Raw genomic sequence first — 17590 nt, forward strand, 5'->3', positions numbered from 1 at the left:
GTGCTAAGTTGCTGAGGGAGATTCAAATTTAAGTAAGATATGGTTCCTGTCATCATACAACTTACATTCTAGTAGGGAAATATATATATACACACACACACACACACACACACATATTCAAATAACTTGAACGCATAGAAATACATAAGACAGATGCAAAGTCTGGGCAGGAAGATCATTACCAACTTGGCAGAGGGCTGGAAGAGAAAAGACCTCATGGAGGAGGTGGCATTTGAATTGGGTATATTAAAAGACACAGTGGAGGTGGGATTGGAAACAGACATTCTAGGCACATATAACCACTGAACAAAGATAAGGAGGCAGGAAAAAATGCAGACTACTGTCTTTTTATTTTCAGTCATTTCTGACTCTTCATAATCCCATTTGGGATTTTCTTGGCAAAGATACTGGAGTGGTCTGCCATTTTCTTCTCCAGCTCATTTTACAGATGAGGAAACCGAGGCAAGCTGGGTTAAGTGACTTGCCCATGATCACATAGCTAGTAAGTGTCTGAGGCCCAATTTGAACTGAGTAAGATGAATCTTCATGATTCCCAGACCACTGCACCACCTAGCTTCCCCAAACAATAAAGTTTTATTTTAGCCAACGGTCTGAACTACCTCCTTCCTGTGTCTTTTTCCAGGAACAAATAAAGGAGCCCAGTGGTTTAACTAAAGACTGAAAATCAAAAATCAACAAGAGAAAAGCAAAAGGCCTAGATAATCTATAGCAGGGTAGAAGCTGAATAGTAAGTCTCTGAATGGTTGAAAAAAAAATTTGAATCCCTCCAGCACTGAAGAGGCACTGTTTAGAGGAAAGAAGGGCAGGGGTGAAGGGACTTCATGTGTTTCTGTTGGTTCATAAAATCCTAGGTAGGAGGATCACAACTGGATTTCTAGTTCATCTCTATCTGAGTCTGACAAACGTCCAGAGGTATAGCCCTTTCTGCTTCCTGCCTCATGGTTGTAGTAAAAACGTACTTCTTCCCTACGAAAGCTCAGTTTTTATGACATTTTCAGAGAAGCTACCAAAGGGTTAAGGCTCAGGGTGACTCAGCTTACCCATTAAATGTGTGAGTAGCAAGTCCTCTAAATAAAAAGGCCATGAACTCAAACATGCTAATTGACCTTCTGTTAGTGAGTTGGTAGCCTAACCCAGTAGGGTGACCTCAGACTCGTAGCTTTTCTCTGGGTCTTAATTTCTTCCTCTCTAAAGCAATAGGATAGGACTAGATGACCTGTAAGACCCTTCTGGCTCTAATATTATAGGATTCCTGTGATATTATTCCTAAACTTCTGAAGAAGAAGAAGAAGAGGAAGAGGAAGGAGAAGAAGAAGAAGAAGAAGAAGAGGAAGAGGAAGAGGAGGAAGAGGAAGAAGAGGAAAAGGAGGAAGAGGAAGAGGAAGAGGAGGAAGAGGAAGAAGAAGAAGAAGAGGAGGAAGAAGAAGAAGAGGAAGAAGAAGAGGAAGAGGAGGAAGAAGAAGAAGAAAAGAAGGAAGGAAGGAAGGAAGGAAGGAAGGAAGGAAGGAAGGAAGGAAGGAGAAGGAAGGAAGAAAAAAAGAAAAAAAGAGACTGCGCTTTGTGGTCTCTCCCAACGTGTGGTTCATTTGGTTCAATTTTAAAGGATTTTTTTTCCCCAAGACATAACAATGCAGTCTCTTCTAAACTAAAAGCACAGAAAACACCAGTCAGTATTTTGTAAGCTATGAAATTATTATGGTATCACAGATTGCATGGTGTAAATATTAAATCTTATGGGGCAACTAGGTGGCACAATGGATAAAGTACTGGTCCTTGAGTTGGAAGGACCCAAGTTCAAACGTGGCCTCAGACACTTACTAGCTGTGTGATTCTGGGCAAGTCACGTAACCTCTCTTTGCCTCAGTTTTCCCATCTATAAAATGGAGATCATAATAGCACCTACCTCCCAGGGTTGTTGTGAGGGTCAAATGAGAAAATATTTGTACAAAGCACTTAGCACAGTACCTGGCAATTAGTAGGTACTTGATAAGTGCTCTTTTCCTTCCTTCCTTCCTTCCTCCCTTCCTCCTTCCCTCCCTCTTTCCTCCTTCCTTCTCTCCTTCTTCCTTCCTTCCTTTCTTCCTTCTTTCGAGTTTAAGTGATTTGTCCAGGGTCACAAAGGTAATAAGCATCAGGTGTGACATCTGAACCCAGACCCTTTGATTCCAAAGACACTACACCCCACAGCCTTCTACTGGCCCAGATGCAGCTAAGAATAATCAAAATTGCAGGGAACCAAAAGGACAATGGAAAAACACATACTGGGCACAGGGAGATGACCATTACTCACAATGACCTATACACAGGCAGTAATAAAAAGGTAATGAATTGTTTTGCTCACACTAACTCATAAAAGCTGTCTACTAAGGTGTGTGAGGCTCTCTACTGGCCAAGGGCACGATGAAATCTCCTGACATAAGGAAGTGTTTGACACCTGTTCTCAGCACAGCCAGCCTATACTCAGAGCGTCAGGAACGAGGGTTTTTTGGCTCTCCTTCCTCAAAATAAAGGTCATCATTGTTGGGTTGTTTTTGTTTTGTTTTTACCAAGGATACTATAGTTGCTAAGTCTTTCCTCCTCAAGTTACTCCCTGGAAGTAAGTTAGGGGCTTTGGGGACATTACAAGGAGTCTTTCAGGCCAGTGTCAGGCATACGGCTGACTACCTCTCCTCATAGAGCTCCACAGTGCAGTACAATGGGAAAGGAATGGAGTTTAGGGGATTTGGAATCAAATTCCAGCTCTGTCACTTACCACTGCTTGTGTGACCTTGGGCAAATCATATAATTTCTCTGGGTTTCAATTTCTTTATCAATAAAACAAAAGGGATAGAGTAGAGTTGATGACCAGCCATGTTCCTGTGACCCAAAGTTTTCTAACTTACTTCCACAACACAGCAGACATTGTGAGAATGGGGGTCACCATTCATTCTGTGTGCGCCCCAAGGAGGAAATTATTAAGGAAATTGTAAAAAAGTTAATGTCTTTTGTTAACCAGAATCAATGAATTTGTTTTCCCCTGTAGGTTAACAACAAAACAAAAAAAAAATGAAAGAAACCATAGCTCAACCTGTAATGTGAGCACAAACCATATCATGCAGTAAAAAACAGAGGCAGTTTGGGGTAATGGAAAGAGCTCTGAATATTGAGACAGAGGACCCCAGGGTCAAGTTCTGGCTCCAACTCCCCTCCCCCAAGTAACTTTTCCTTCAATCATTAAAAGCCTCAGTTTCCTTAATTATCCAAAGTGGATAATAACAGTCATCAGGTCAAGCTCCCAGAATTATACTGGGGAAGGTGCTACATCAGCTGTGAGGCATTAGATAAGCCTGCGCTAGCATTCTTAAAATGGAGATAAGGTCAGGACTGCTATTCTCTCTGGAGTGTTTGGGGAACAAATGAGATCATGTTTCGTGAAACACACTTTCTTTAGAATTGTAAAGTATCATATAAACCTAAATCCTCATCACCTCCCTCTTTCTCATAAACTGAATAAAGACAAAAATCAAGTTCTTCACTTCCCATAATATTCAATGAGGTATTTTTTGCCTATCTAAATGGGAACGTGTCTGGAAATAGATTAGTTCAGAGCAATTTAGTTAAAGGTCAGAGACTCCCCAGTACACCACTTAGCAGCTCTGTGGTCTTGAGAAAGTTACTTCCTATCTCTGGGCCTTAGTGTCTTCATCTATAAAAATCTTGGACTAAATGGTTGCTAAAATCCCTTCCAACTCTTCCAGGCCCTGACTCTCCTCCGGTTTTGGGGCTCCCTGACCCCCTTTCTCCAAGACTGCAGAGGGTGAAATAAGAACAGTGCAGGGAAAATGAACTGATACCAAGGATGACTTCTGAGACCGTAAAAGGTCGCTGACTCTAGAGTCAAAATGTTTTTGAGGCAGCTTCATTGAAAAGCTCTTCAGTGAAAAACATCACTTCTTTCCTGTGTTCTCTTTAGACTTCCTCCCCATAAGAGGCCAAAAGAACGGTCAGCAAAGCCTAAAAGGGGGATTTTCTGCTTTGTTGTGTTTTGTTTTGTTTTTTTAAATAAGAGGCTTAGCAAAAAGGGACATTTCTGTTTCAAGTTAGTATAAAAAAACCAAACCAAACCAAAACATTGAGACGTACACCAGGCAAGTGGGAATTTAAACAGTCAGCTGAATGTTTCTTCGGCCTGTCCAGTCGCTATTGTTAGGAGGAGTTATGTAAAGAATGAGCCTGCTGCCAGTGGGAGAGTTCAGCTGTTTCAAGGGCTTGGAACAGCTGCATGCCAGCCTGCAGCCTCTGAAAGGAAGTGAGGGGAGCAGGCAAATGTTTCCCTTGCTCCAAGCTGGATTTCCCAAGCAGCTCTTTCCAATGCCCTCATTTGGGGCTGTACTCAGTGACAAGGCTGAAACTGTCAGCCGGTTTGAATGAGATAACATCCCTTCCTGGCTCTCCAAACCAACTGAGGCTTTCGGAACATTCTTTTCACTGCTGTATCCTCAGTGCTTCCAGCCCAGTGGGGCTGGAACTGGGCTCTCAAGTAACCTGTGCTCGTGACACGCAGCAGAATCGGGGAAGGAGAGCAGCCCTACTTGGCCTCCCTTCTCCGCTTGGGACTAACCTGGCATCCAATCCAGTGCCAGCATGAAGTCGAATAGAATTTCACCAATTTTGAGGCTCAGAGGCCCGGTTCTACAACAATTTGCTTATTTCTTTAAGGTGAAGTCACTGAGTAAACCAGCTGAAAACATAGACTAGAAATCAGCTGGTCTAATTCCCTTATTTTTGTTTTGCTTTGTTTGTCCAAATATATGATTTGGTCAACATAAAAAACTTCTGGTATGGAAACTCTCTCTACCATTTAAATCAAGAATTCCTCTATAATTTATAGTCTTAGGGATACTGAATCTGTACTATACTATATTATATTATATACTATATATTATTATATACTATACTATATTATAGTATAGTACATACTATATGTAGTATATACTATGCTATAATGTACAGATGCTGTAGTATAGTACAATATATACTATACACTATAGTACATGCTATACTTTGGTATAGTATATATTATACTATAATCTGGCATACCGAGAAATTTAAATGAGTTGCTTGTGGTTGCACAGCTACTGGCCTGCTATCCAGTCCTCCAACAGCCTCTCCCTTTACGAATGAGAAAATTGAGGCCCAGAGAGGCAACACTACTTGCCCAAGTCATATCAGAAGCAAAAATAAGACTTAAAACCATGTCTACTAGCTATGTGGAGCTGAGAACTTGGTTATACGTTTGGGATGGGAATTCTTAAGCTTGCTGCCTCTCTCTATCCAGGAGAAGTACAGTTTCTAAATTATATTGGGAACCTATAAGGAAATTTGCAAACTGTGAAGGTTGAATATGCTGCATGCACCCTTATCTAATAATTCCAAGGCTGTTATTTTTTCATCCGGTTGGGCATCTCAATTCCTATCCAGAGTAGAGAACTGTGAACTTACATGTTCACTAACATCCAGATTGGCTAAAAGATACTTAGATGCAGCTACTGAGTGGGGATCTCTTTTTAAGTCAACTACTCATATACCACTCTCACTACCCTAGGTAGGGCCAGAAGAAAAGAAAACACACACAACAAAAAGACACTTATCTCACCCAAGGTTTAGGATTACCATTATAGGCTCCTAAAGGCACCATACATGAACTTTCTGAGAATAATATATATCAAAATGGCATGCCATTCCTGCCATGCACTGGAGAGATTATCATGTTAGTCTGAGAGTGTTTTATCACTGGGATCTCTTCCATGTTTCCATCAATTTTTTCTATGTTTTTTAAAAAGGATATATGAATCAGGAACCAAATGTCTGACTTTAAGGAACTTCTGAGATCATATTTACAATATGACCTGCATAAGACAGTATAAAATATTGATTCCTAATCCTGGAAAATGCTTTAGAAAGTTAGATTGCCAAATGTCTCTGGCTGCTCTGGACAAGGCTGACTTTTCAGAAACCATAGGAAGGTTTGGAGGCTTGCCAAATACCTTCCCCACCTGCTGGCTGATGCCTGAAATTCCAATAGAAGGCAGCCTCATTCCTTTGGCTTAAAGCTTTGACCTTGGTTATATAGTCATATTCTCAGGAGAGTTAAGCTGTTATCAGTCATTTCTACTTTATTGTGAATATTTTGAATTCTTTCTCATGATTAAGAGAAATGAAAAGGTTTGGAGTATGTGGTAAGAATGGGAAGATGGAAAGAAGAGGTGACCCAGATTTGATTTGTTTTGAAATTTTTTTCTGAAGACCAGCATGACTTCTTTGCATAGTTCATTCATATTTAGATAGAAAGAACGAGTGATTTAGTGGAAAGAAAAGTCAGAAAACCTAGGTTTAAGTCCATTCTCTATCAGTTGCAATCTGTGGGCAAATCATATGAACCCACTAAACTTTATTCAATTTATGTATAGAAGGAGGGTGACAATAAAATTAGAACTGCCTATCTCTATTGGGAAGAGGGGGCAGCTGAGTGGCACAGTAAATAGAGCATAGGGCCTGGAGTCAAGAAGATCCAGCCTCAGATACATACTAGCCAAGTGACTCTGGGCAAATCACTTGACCCTGTTTGCCTCAGTTTCCTCATCTGTAAAATGAACTGGAGAAGGAAATGGCAAACCACTCCACTATCTCTGCCAAGAGAACCCAGATGGGGTCACAAAGAGTCAGACATGACTGAAACAACTGAACAAGAGATTTTGTGAGTGAAAACAAAGGGACTGATGTGAGATGTTTAAAAAGTTGGAGATACAGAATTTCTGGGTACCTAATACTTTTATTAATAATACTAGCATTTTATTAATAAAAGGGTCAGTGACACTCTGGAATGCCATAGACCAATCATAGTGGTGGGGCTCATAGTTTATATGCCCTTGGAAGAGTGGGTATTCCTGAGGGTACCAATCAACTCTGATTGGTTAACAATTAATGAGAGAGAATGAATATTACAATGATAGGTGGACCTATTCTAATGAGGGGCTTGGGGATGTTCCTTTGATTATGACACTTTCAAATTTCCCCCAGGGAAATCTAGACAAAGAATCTATATCCCCTACCCAAGCCAGAGCAGAAGACAATGGGCCAGGAGTTTCACTTTAGATTAAATTCCTAATAAGGTTGGGTGGGGTAGCAATACCTAGATTGAGGAGAAGGTTAATCCTATCTGCTATATCATCAATCCTGTGCTTCAGAGGCTGAGGACTTTAGAAAAAGGGGGAACTCTGGAACTCCCCAAATCATTGGTTATTAATAATCACTTCTCAGATTCCAAAGAAGTTGCAGAGTTGGAATCAACAAGACTTGACACCTAATTAGTACAGAAGCTAAAAGAGAAGGAAAAGTCTAGGAAGAAGCCATGGTTTTACACCTGGGAGCTATCAACAGAAATGGGGAAGTGTCGTGGAACAGGGAAGGGAAGGAAATAAGGACTTAATAAGCACCCACTATGAGCCAGGCACCGTGCTAAGCACTTTACAAATATCATCAAATTCGATCCTCACAACAACTCTTTGAGGTAGGACCTAAGGGTGAGTTTGGGGGAAATATTCTTTCTCCTTTGGACATGTTGCACTTAAGATGTCTACGGGACATCAGGTGTTGTCCAGCCTCTCACTGGACCTCTAGCATAATAATAAGAAAACTTTTTCAGGCATTTAATTTAATCCTTTAAAACCCATTTGGAATTTCTCCTATAGGAAAAATTATATAATCAACATTAACTACTTTGTCTTTTAAGTAAAGATAGCACCTCACATTTCTATCAAACTTTTAGGCTTAGAAAATGCTTGCCTAGACATGATAGACACAATAAATGCTTGTGGAATGGACTTTTCTCATGACATGTGAATATTATTCTCTCAGTTTTAAAAAAAAGCCTCAGAAAAGGGCAGCTAGGTGGCGCAGTGGATAGAGCTCTAGCCTTGGAGTCAGGAGGACCTGAGTTCAAATGTGGCCTCAGATACTTGACACTGACTAGCTGTGTGACCCTGGGTAGGTCACTTACCCCTGATTACCTCACCAAAAAGCAAAAAAAAAAGCCTCAGAGTGGTTAAGTGACTTGCCCAAAGTAACACAGCAAATAGGAGAATCAGGATTCAAAAACACCTTTGCTTACTTGAGGCTCAGTGCTTTGACCCCCACACTCTGTTGTCTTTCAAATACTATGCTAAAGTGAAGGACTCCTCACTCTATACAGCTATAGTCTTTTAAAACTTACCATACTATAAGGTGAAAGAAAGGGTCAGGATGAACTGAGTTTAAATCCAGCCTGAGACACTCACTTGCTAGACTTAATTGCTGTCAGCCTCAGTTTCCTCATCTGTAAAATGGGGGTAACAATAGTACCTGGATAGCTAGGTGGTGCAGCAGATTAAGTGCTGAGACTAAAGTCAGGAAGACCCAAATTCAAATCCCGCCTCAGACACTTACTAGCTGTGTGATCCTAGACAAGTCACTTAACCCTGTTTGCCTCAGTTTCCTCATCTGCAAAATGAGCTGGAAAAGGAAATGGCAAACCACTACAATACGTCTGCCAAGAAAACCCCAAGCGGGGTCATGAAAAAAATTGAAACAACCCAACAACAAATGGTACCTACTTCACAGGGTTGTTGTGAGGCCCAACTTGGAAAGTGCTTTGTAAACCTTAAAATGCTATCTAAATGCTAGCTGTTGCTGCTGCTGTTGTTTGTGTTACTTAGGAACTAAAGATCCAAAAGACTGGTTACTGGTGAAAAGCTAATTAGATTATTAGGATTATTTAGAAGACCATCCTTGGCGTTCTAAAAAAGGTCTGGATTGCTCTTCTCAGGGGGAAATGGGGATCTGCTCAACACTGGGACCCAAAAAAGGATTTCATTGGCTGGGACAAAGCAGTATTTTTTATCATAGCCCCATCTTAAGGGTCTATTATGGGAGGATTTTGGATTTGAAGACTGCACTGCTATCTAGACTTGCTAGGCAGGCCTGCTAGGCTTTACTCAATATAAGTTTCTCATATTTTCAAATACAGATCCCTCACAGAAGCAGCATGGATGTATGAGTTATACAATATATTTTTCTACAACCAGCACCAAGAGCCAACTGCCCTTCCTCTTAAGGACAGCATCTTCTCACTCATAAAAGTCACGCCAAAGAGCTTGGTCTCTGGGAGTGCTTACTTCCTGTTGGGGGTGTTAGTGAGTCAGCCGCAGGACAGGGAGGGGTGGAGGCCAAGTCCCACCCCATCCCATCCTGACACATCCTGGCATGTCAGGAGTATGGGCGTGGAGCAGGGATTTTAGAAGAGTGTCAGGGAGGGGTAGAAATGAGCAGCTTAAGAAAATGCTGGGCATTTATAAAAAGCTTCTTTTAGTGACCCAGGGGTGGGGAACCTGCAGCCTCAAGGCCACATGTGGACCCCTGACTGAATCCAAATTTCACAAATGTATTCTGTGAAGTTTGAATTCAGTCAAAAGGCTGCACTTGAGGACCTACAGGGCCACATGTGGCCTCGAGCCCTGTCTTAGTCCATTGGGCCAGACTTGCTATTTCATAACCCAGATCATATTTTAGGTGTTTGGTTTTGTTTTTTGGCAGGAGGAGGGGGTTGTTTGTTTTGTTTTGATTTTGCTAGGACTGAGAAATTTCATTTATAGACTGGCTTCTGATGATAGACTGAATTTACACATTTTCAATTCAATTAACATTTATTAAGCACCTACTATGTGCCAGGCACTGGCTAAACATGTCAATCACCCTGCAAATGGTTTGAGAAATATCCTTCCTTTTCATATGAAGCCCTATTTTGTTCTCAAGTCATTTTGCATTTTTCATGTGTCCTTCCTTTCTTCCCTCTTAAGATGTGGCTACTCCAAAACACCATAACGTTTTTGTTATAAAAGAAAATTCTTCTATAAGAAGTCATGGTGATGACTTTAATAAGCATACGCCATCATTTTTTCCTGGAGCTAAGTGGAATCTAGAAATTACGATTAAAAGTAGATGGAGTCCGTTGTAATCATAACAGCACCCCACAAATAAGCAGATTGGAAGCCGGGCTAACAAGGAACACACTCTGCCTCTGCCTCCTGAGACCAGAGACATACAGCCTTTAGAACGTCAGAGCTGAGAGAGATTCTAGCAAGTTCACTTTAAAGATGATGAAATGAAGAATCAGAGAGGCTGAGTCACTCTCCCCCCAATCCCCGCTGCCCTTGAAGGTCACTCAACTAGCTGGTGACCAAAGACCAGTTTCCTGGCACCGGATCGGATTCTCTTTCTGGATTCTGCTACATAGAAACATCTGTGGATAAACAAAGTTATCAACACACCGACATGTTGGCATACTGAAAAGTCATTATGATTCTATTTCAGGACAGAGAAAGAAACAACCACCCAATACAGGAATGGCTGATATCCTAGTATTCAGGACATTTTAAGGCAGGAAATAACATATCTGTCTCTTCAGGATTGATGATAAATAATGTTATCTTTCATATGCAAAGACGACTGACCTACCATTGGTTTTGATTCTGTTTTACAAGAGTCAGAATGAGTTGGAGTTGATCTACCCACACGATGCTACCTTGTGACAAATTGCATGACAGCTGTCTGGGGTTAGGCATGCAGTCCAACTATGCTAAGTTCAAACACAGCAACTGACATCTATATAGAATGTTATTGCTTTCTTTGCAACCACCCTGTATAGCACAACCATTTTTACTTCTGTTTTACAGAGAGGGAAACTGAGGCCCAGAGAGGTTAAATTACTTGCCCAAGGTTAAATAGTTAGCAAGTGGAAAAGCTATGACTTTGAATCCAGGTCTTCTGGCTGTAAATCCATTGCTTTTCTCACTACACCATGGCCACCAGAAATGTTTGGTTTAATTGCCCATTAAGCAATAGAGGATAAACATTTATTAAGCACCTATTATGTGCCAGTACCGTGCTAAATGCTTTACAAACATCTCATCTGATTGTCATAACAACCTCAAGAGGCAGATGCATAATAGCATATCCCCATCTTACTGTTGAGGAAACTGAGGCAGATAGCGGTCAAATGACTTGTCCAGAGTCACACAGCTAATAATTGTCACAGGCTAGATTTGAACTCAGGTCGTTCTCACTCCAGAACAGTGCTTCATCCAATATATCAGCTGGCTACCTTTAAACCATGAAATAACAATAATAACAATGACTAATAACTAACAATAACAACAATAACTATGTGCCAGGCATGGTGCTCCGTGCTTTGTAATCACTACCTCATTTGGTCCTCACAACAACCCTGAAAGGTAGGTGCTATTATTATCTCCATTTTACAGTTAAGGAAACTGAGGCAGACAGAGGTTAAATGACTTGCCCAGGATACATACTTAATAAGTGTCAGCATGTGGATTTGAACTCAAGTCTTTCTGTCTCTAGACCCAGAGCTCTATCTACTGTGTTAGCCAGCTGCCTTTAATCGAAAAGGCCAAAGACCTATAGATTTTATTTTAAAAGCTAATGAAAATGACCTGCAAAAACTATAATTCTGGATCTAAGCTCAATCCTTTTAATTTAATTTCCTCTATCCCCTAACTTGAATTTTTTTTTAGGGTCACTAAGCTAATAGCACAGTGATCCAAAATTTAATTTTGCTATTAAACTTCAAAGAACCTAAAGTAGGGCTTACTATAAACAAGATCGTAGAAGCATAGCTAAAGAACTGGGAGGGGTCCAAGAGCCCATCTTCTCCAACACCCTCACTCTATAGACTGAAGCCTGGAGAGATTAAGTGATATGCCAAGGTCACACAGGCAGTGGGCATCGACGGCAAGATACGAACTCATCTGTAAAATGGCGATAATAGCCAGCTTTAGGGGGTATTGTGAAGATCAAATAAGATTGTTTACTTTGCCAAGTAAAGTGCTTCGCAAACCTCAAAATGTCATATAAATATCAGTTATTAGTATTATGCTTAGGAATCACATTCCCCTGACCTCATCTAGGCCAACATCACAGTTATGTCCAAATTGCATAGTTATGTCTCCCTGTCTCTGGTTCCTACCTCAATCAATACGTCCAATGCACTGTGGATAATGAACTTAATATTAGTTAATTACGTATTTAAGTGTAGCATGCATTTCTGCCTCCCCTGTTGCATATAGGATAATAAAGTCTAAACATCTTAGCTTAGCACTCAAAGCTTGCTAAAGTTTATTACCCATAATAATAGTAGTAATTGGTATTTATATAGCATTTTAAGGTTTGCAGAGCACTTTACAAATGTTATCTCATTTGATCCTCACAATACTCTTGTGAGGTAGATGCTATTATTATCTCCATGTCATAGATGGGGAAACTGAAGCTGAAAGAAGTTAAATGACCCAACTAATCTGTGTCTGAAGCAGGATTTGAACTCCTGACATTAGAACGTCTCAGGACACCAAGTTTAGCATTCTCTCCACTAGGCCACCTTGCTTCCATTTTGGTCCTCATCCACCTATCCAGACTCATCTCTAAGCATTCTCCTACTTAACTCCCCCATCCAAGCCACACTGGTCTATCCACTGTTCCCTGAATAGGTTGGCTCCTTTTTGCCTTTGCTCATCCAAACCACTCAAACAGTTCAGCAATATCACTGGTTCACTCCAGTGATGCAGATTGCAGCCCCTCAGGTCTGCTCATCCTCTGTGATCCCTGTCCATGTCTTCTGACTAGTTCATCATAGAGGTCCAAGGTGCTGGGTCTTCCTTGTGTGGGATATGCATGAAGCATGTGGGGCATCTTTATCAGTCATCACTTCTCCTTCACTACGTAAGCACAAGAATTTATTTTCTTCTTTCCTGATGACATATTTCCATGATCACAGCCTTTCCATGGCTTCTCTTTGGTCATTCCTTATTTGTAACATAGTGCAGCCTGATCATGCCCACTCCACAGCTCTTTATCATCACAATATCTCTTGTATATGTCACCTTCTCTCTACTCCTACAACCACTACTCAAGTTCAAGCCCTCAGCACTTTTGACCTGGACTAGTGGAATGTCACCAGGGGCAGCTAGGTGGTGCCGTGGATAGAATGCAGGACCTGAAGTCAGGAAGACCTGAGTTCAAATCTGACCTCAGACACTTACTAACTGTATGACCCTGGGCAAGTCACTTAACCTTGTTGCCTCAGTTTCCTCATGTGTAAAATGAGCTGGAGAAGGAATTGGCAAACCATTCCAGGATCTTTGCCAAGGAAACCCCAAATAGAGTCACAAAGAGTCAGACATCTCTGAAACAAGTGAACCTACTCAACAACAACAAATTGAAATCACCTCCCAATTGGTCTCCCTGCCTCAAGTCTCTCCTCAATCCTCTTGTCAGCTGCCAAAGTGATTTTCCTAAGATGCTGGTCTGACCATGTCACTCCAAACCCCAAAAAACTCCAGTGGCTCTTTATCACCTGCTGAATGAAATATAAACTCCTCTATCTGACACTTAAAGTTCTCCACAGTCTGATCCCTCCCTCCCTTTCCAGTCTTTTTACACTTTACTTCCTTCTACATACTCTATTATCTGGCCCATCTAGTTGTCCTTCTCTCACATGACATCCCATCACCCACCCTTTGCACCAGCCTGTCCCCCCCACTCCTGGAATGCTCTAACTACTCACTTCTGCCTCTTAGCTTCCCTGGCATCCTTCAAAACCCAACTTAAAGCCCACCTTCTACAGTTTGCCTTTCCTAGTCCCTCCAGTTTCTAGTGTCTTTCCCTCTAGGATTACTTTCCATTTTCTCTCTTTCTGTCTCTGTTTCCTGTTTCTCCCCTCTCCTTCTCACTCTGTCTTTGTCTCTCTCTCTCTGTCTCTCTCATTCCCTCTCTTGCTTCTCCCCATCCCCACTCTTTGTCTTTGTCCCTCCCTCTCTCTCTCTCTCCCTCTCTCTCCTCTCTCTTCTCTCTATCTATCTCTATATCTCTCTCTCTATATATATATATATATATATATATATATGTATATATATGTACACACATACATACATTTGTGTTTGTATAGAGAGACACAGAGACAGAGAGACAGAGAGAGTCTTCTATGAATCTAGTTATTTATACGTTGTCTTCCACTTTGGAAGTAGATAGGTGGTACAGCAGATAGAGCCCCAAGCCTGAAGTCAGAAAGACCTGAGTTTCAAATCCTACCTCAGATATTTACTATCTAGGTGACCCTGGGCAAGCCACTTAACCTCCATTTGCCTCAGTTTCCTCATCTGTAAAATGGGGATAATAATAGCACCTACCTGGAAGGGTTGTTGTGAGGATCAAATGAAATAATGCCTGTAACACACTTAGTTCAATACCTGGCACATAGGAAGCACTTCAACAATGTGTAAGGACTGACGTGTTCTTTGAAGGATTCTCATTTTCAGCTCTTCAGAGATGATAGTATTCCATGACTTAGTGCCAAACAACAATACTAGAAGAATATCAATATTTAAGAGTGGAATCTTCACTTCAGGGAGAAGTTTGAGAGGGGCACTAAGAGAACTTTGCAGATCCCCCAAGGCAATTCAGCCCATTCTGGCCCTCCTGCATCATTCTGAGTCCACTTCATTAGCCATTTGCAGTCTATGCTCATTCGGCCACATACACCAGCACACAAGCTCAAAAGCCTGTTCTGGTCACTACGTCATTGTCTGATGACACAAGGTAGCTTGTGCCACCTTTTCCACATCTTCCCAACCGGATTGTTAGTTTTTCAAGAGTTTAACATCAGGCGTCTGCCCTTGTGTTCTCGTAGTCTCAGTGCTCGGCACACAGTAGGCATTCAATAGCTTGCATCTCTTGTTGATAAGGATTTACTATCTGGCAATAGGAAATTCCTTCTTTCGGCAAGTATGGGAAGAGACTTCCTTCCCACTGCATTTCTATTTCAATAAGAGGAAAACTTTCAGAGAAAAAAAAAGTGATGGAGTCTGGGGTCATGAGAAGTAAAGGACCTTAGCTCCTACCGCTCTTCCAGATGTGAGGCAGAACCAAAACCCAGATCCATAAACTGCTGAAGGACTCTCTCAACCACCATGAAAAGAAGAATGAAACCTTGGATCTCTGCCAAGGGTGGTTTCTGTTATGCATAAATTTCAGCAAAAAAAATTAGTCATTAATTAATTTCATGGTCATACTGAGCTAATTAAGTTGTCTGGTTGAAAACAGGAATTAAAAACACCATGTAGTTATTAGTGCTAAAAAGCACTCTAAAAAAAGGAAAAAGGGGGAAAGGAAACCCCAAGTAGAAGAGAAGGGTGAAAAGTGACACCATTCTGGGAAGGCTGGTTTCCTCTCTGGGACAACAACACTCGGAATCTCAGTTGCTTCCATTTCCCTGCAAAAATCTTCCACTCATACCAAGAGAGTAGCCAGTCCCTCCTCCTGAAACCACACAGCTAAATCACATAATGAGTCATGTTGGCCACTTGCAGAAAATGAGGGGGAGGGAAGGGGGAGGTTGCGATTTCCAAACACCTGTAGTCAATTGCATTTATTTTGAGCAGCCAAAACCCCAAATTGGAACCTCTTTGCAGAGCTGCTGTGGCTAGCATCTTTTGGGAATGGCTATGGCACAGTGTTCTTTTAGACCTAAGGACGAAAAATCTCCTGTTTTCGATAGTGTCACATAGCAAAGGAAACAGCAAAGCCCCAGAGTCGAGCAAATCCGCATGTGGCCAGCCTCTTGGGAAAAGAGTCATCAGGGATGGTCTCGGTGTGTTGAACCTAGCCAAGAACTGACTGCACAAATCAAAGAATCCGGATTTTAGTCAATTTCTGGGCTATGCCTATCAAGCCCACCTGGCCATTTATTCTTTGCCTGAGTCTACCACCCAAATGATAAACTGTCTACTGCAATAAACAGCCCTGACAGCAAGAAAGCCAGGAAGTGGATACTTTAGAAAGGTCTTTTCATTTTCTCAATCTTACATTTCAAGATCTGCACTCAGGAGTCTATCTGCAAGTGGACTTGCGGGGAATAAGAGCCTATAGTTAGCACATTTATTAGATGGCTAGAAGAAGACACTCCCTTCTAGCAGACTATATTCTCCCTGAGGGCCTCAACTCTTTTTCTTTCTTTCTTTCTTTCTTTCTTTCTTTCTTTCTTTCTTTCTTTCTTTCTTTCTTTCTTTCTTTCTTTCTTTCTTTCTGGGACAATCGGTGTAGTGACTTGCCCAGGGTCACACACACAGCTAGTGTCAAGTGTCTGAGGCTGGATTTGAACTCAGGTTGCCACCTAGCTGCCTCTCTGGACTGCTTTTCCTTTTATCTTTGTAGCCCTAGGGCCCAGCACAGTGTATGCACTTATTAAGTGCTTATTTGCCTTGCATTTTCTAATACCCTGGCACCAGTTGATCCTAAAGAGAGAAGTGAAGGGCAGTGAGGTTTTCATCTCTTTTCTATGGGTTGTCTGGTGTTGGTTTGGTTCATCTAAGCAGCAAGCATCCAGGCTGTCAGATGCCAGACCACACCATGACTATGGCTTTCTTAAAAATGTATTCCTACCTGGTGTCACTGCTCAGTAACGCCGGTGTAGTTTCAGCATGGGGCACAGCAGTAGCTGGCCAGACACCAGGGGAGTAACTGCCTTTACCAGTGTTTCCAGTTGTCTTCCCCTGTTTCTGCTTTATATCATAATTATTTCCAGGAGACTGTGCTGCTTCTGCTGCAGGAATCGGTGACACCCCCTGAAACAGAAAGAAGGGTGGGGAAAGCAATGAAAGGGAATTAAATAATGCATAAAGAGAGAAGAGGACATCAGCAGACCGCTGGTCTCACTGCTGGCATGGAACAAAGCTTTCAACATGGGAAGTCATCCCGCTTTCTCTATTCTTACCCCCCAGTAGCAGCCAGGAGTCACTTAAAGGTCTTTGAGCTCCTACCTATGATCAATCGGTTCAGGGCTCCCCATGTGTGCTGCTGTTGTTCAATCACTTGAGTTGTGTCTGGCTCTTTCTTGGCAAAGACACTGGAGTGGTTTCCCTTCCTTCTCCAGCTCATTTTACAGATAAGGAAACTGAGGCAAACAGGGTAAAGTGACTTGCCCAGGGTCACACAGGGGGTATTTGAAAGTGGTTTTGAACTCAGATCATCTTGACTCCAGGCCTCAAGCTTTATCCACTGTGCCAATTATCTGCCCTCATATACAGAAGAGAGTATAAAATAGGGCAAAACTAAATTACTTTCTACAGTGTTTAGCACATAGCAGGAGCTTAATAAATGTTTACTGATTGATTGGATGACTGATTGATTGATTGATTTTCTAGGATGAGAGCTCTCCAACTTTGTTCAGCAGTGCTCTCTCTGACTTCCCAGGCTCTAGACCCTGCAAACCAAGACCTCTGCTCCCTGTCTACTCCTCCCAATCACAGCAGACATTCCTAGATCTTGTTAACTGTTGCCCAACTAGATCTGTCCAATCTGCTTCAGTAGGCAAAGAGACATATGCCTTATGATTCTTTTGGTTTTGATCCCTCTCTGGACCTTATTTCCAATTACTGGGTCTCTCCCTGATTAGTTGGAGTCTAGATTCTATCCAAACTTTTCT

The 17590-nt window shown here is 41.7% G+C and overlaps 1 protein-coding gene across 5 annotated transcripts in view; it reads right to left on the reverse strand.

The window, feature by feature from the left end:
• Positions 1-17590, reverse strand: part of TACC2 (transforming acidic coiled-coil containing protein 2) — a 302620-nt gene that overhangs the window by 227336 nt on the left and 57694 nt on the right. For all 5 annotated transcript variants that reach the window (XM_078151015.1, XM_020979220.2, XM_020979218.2 and 2 more), the window contains one exon: positions 16549-16730. In XM_078151015.1, the coding sequence (XP_078007141.1) occupies positions 16549-16730 (182 nt within the window). Of the gene's footprint in view, positions 1-16548; positions 16731-17590 lie in introns of those variants that run through there.

This window comes from Phascolarctos cinereus, unplaced genomic scaffold (assembly GCF_003287225.1).
Source record: "Phascolarctos cinereus isolate Bilbo 61053 unplaced genomic scaffold, phaCin_HiC Scaffold_3;HRSCAF=262, whole genome shotgun sequence".
NCBI classification, from domain to species: Eukaryota; Metazoa; Chordata; class Mammalia; order Diprotodontia; family Phascolarctidae; genus Phascolarctos; species Phascolarctos cinereus.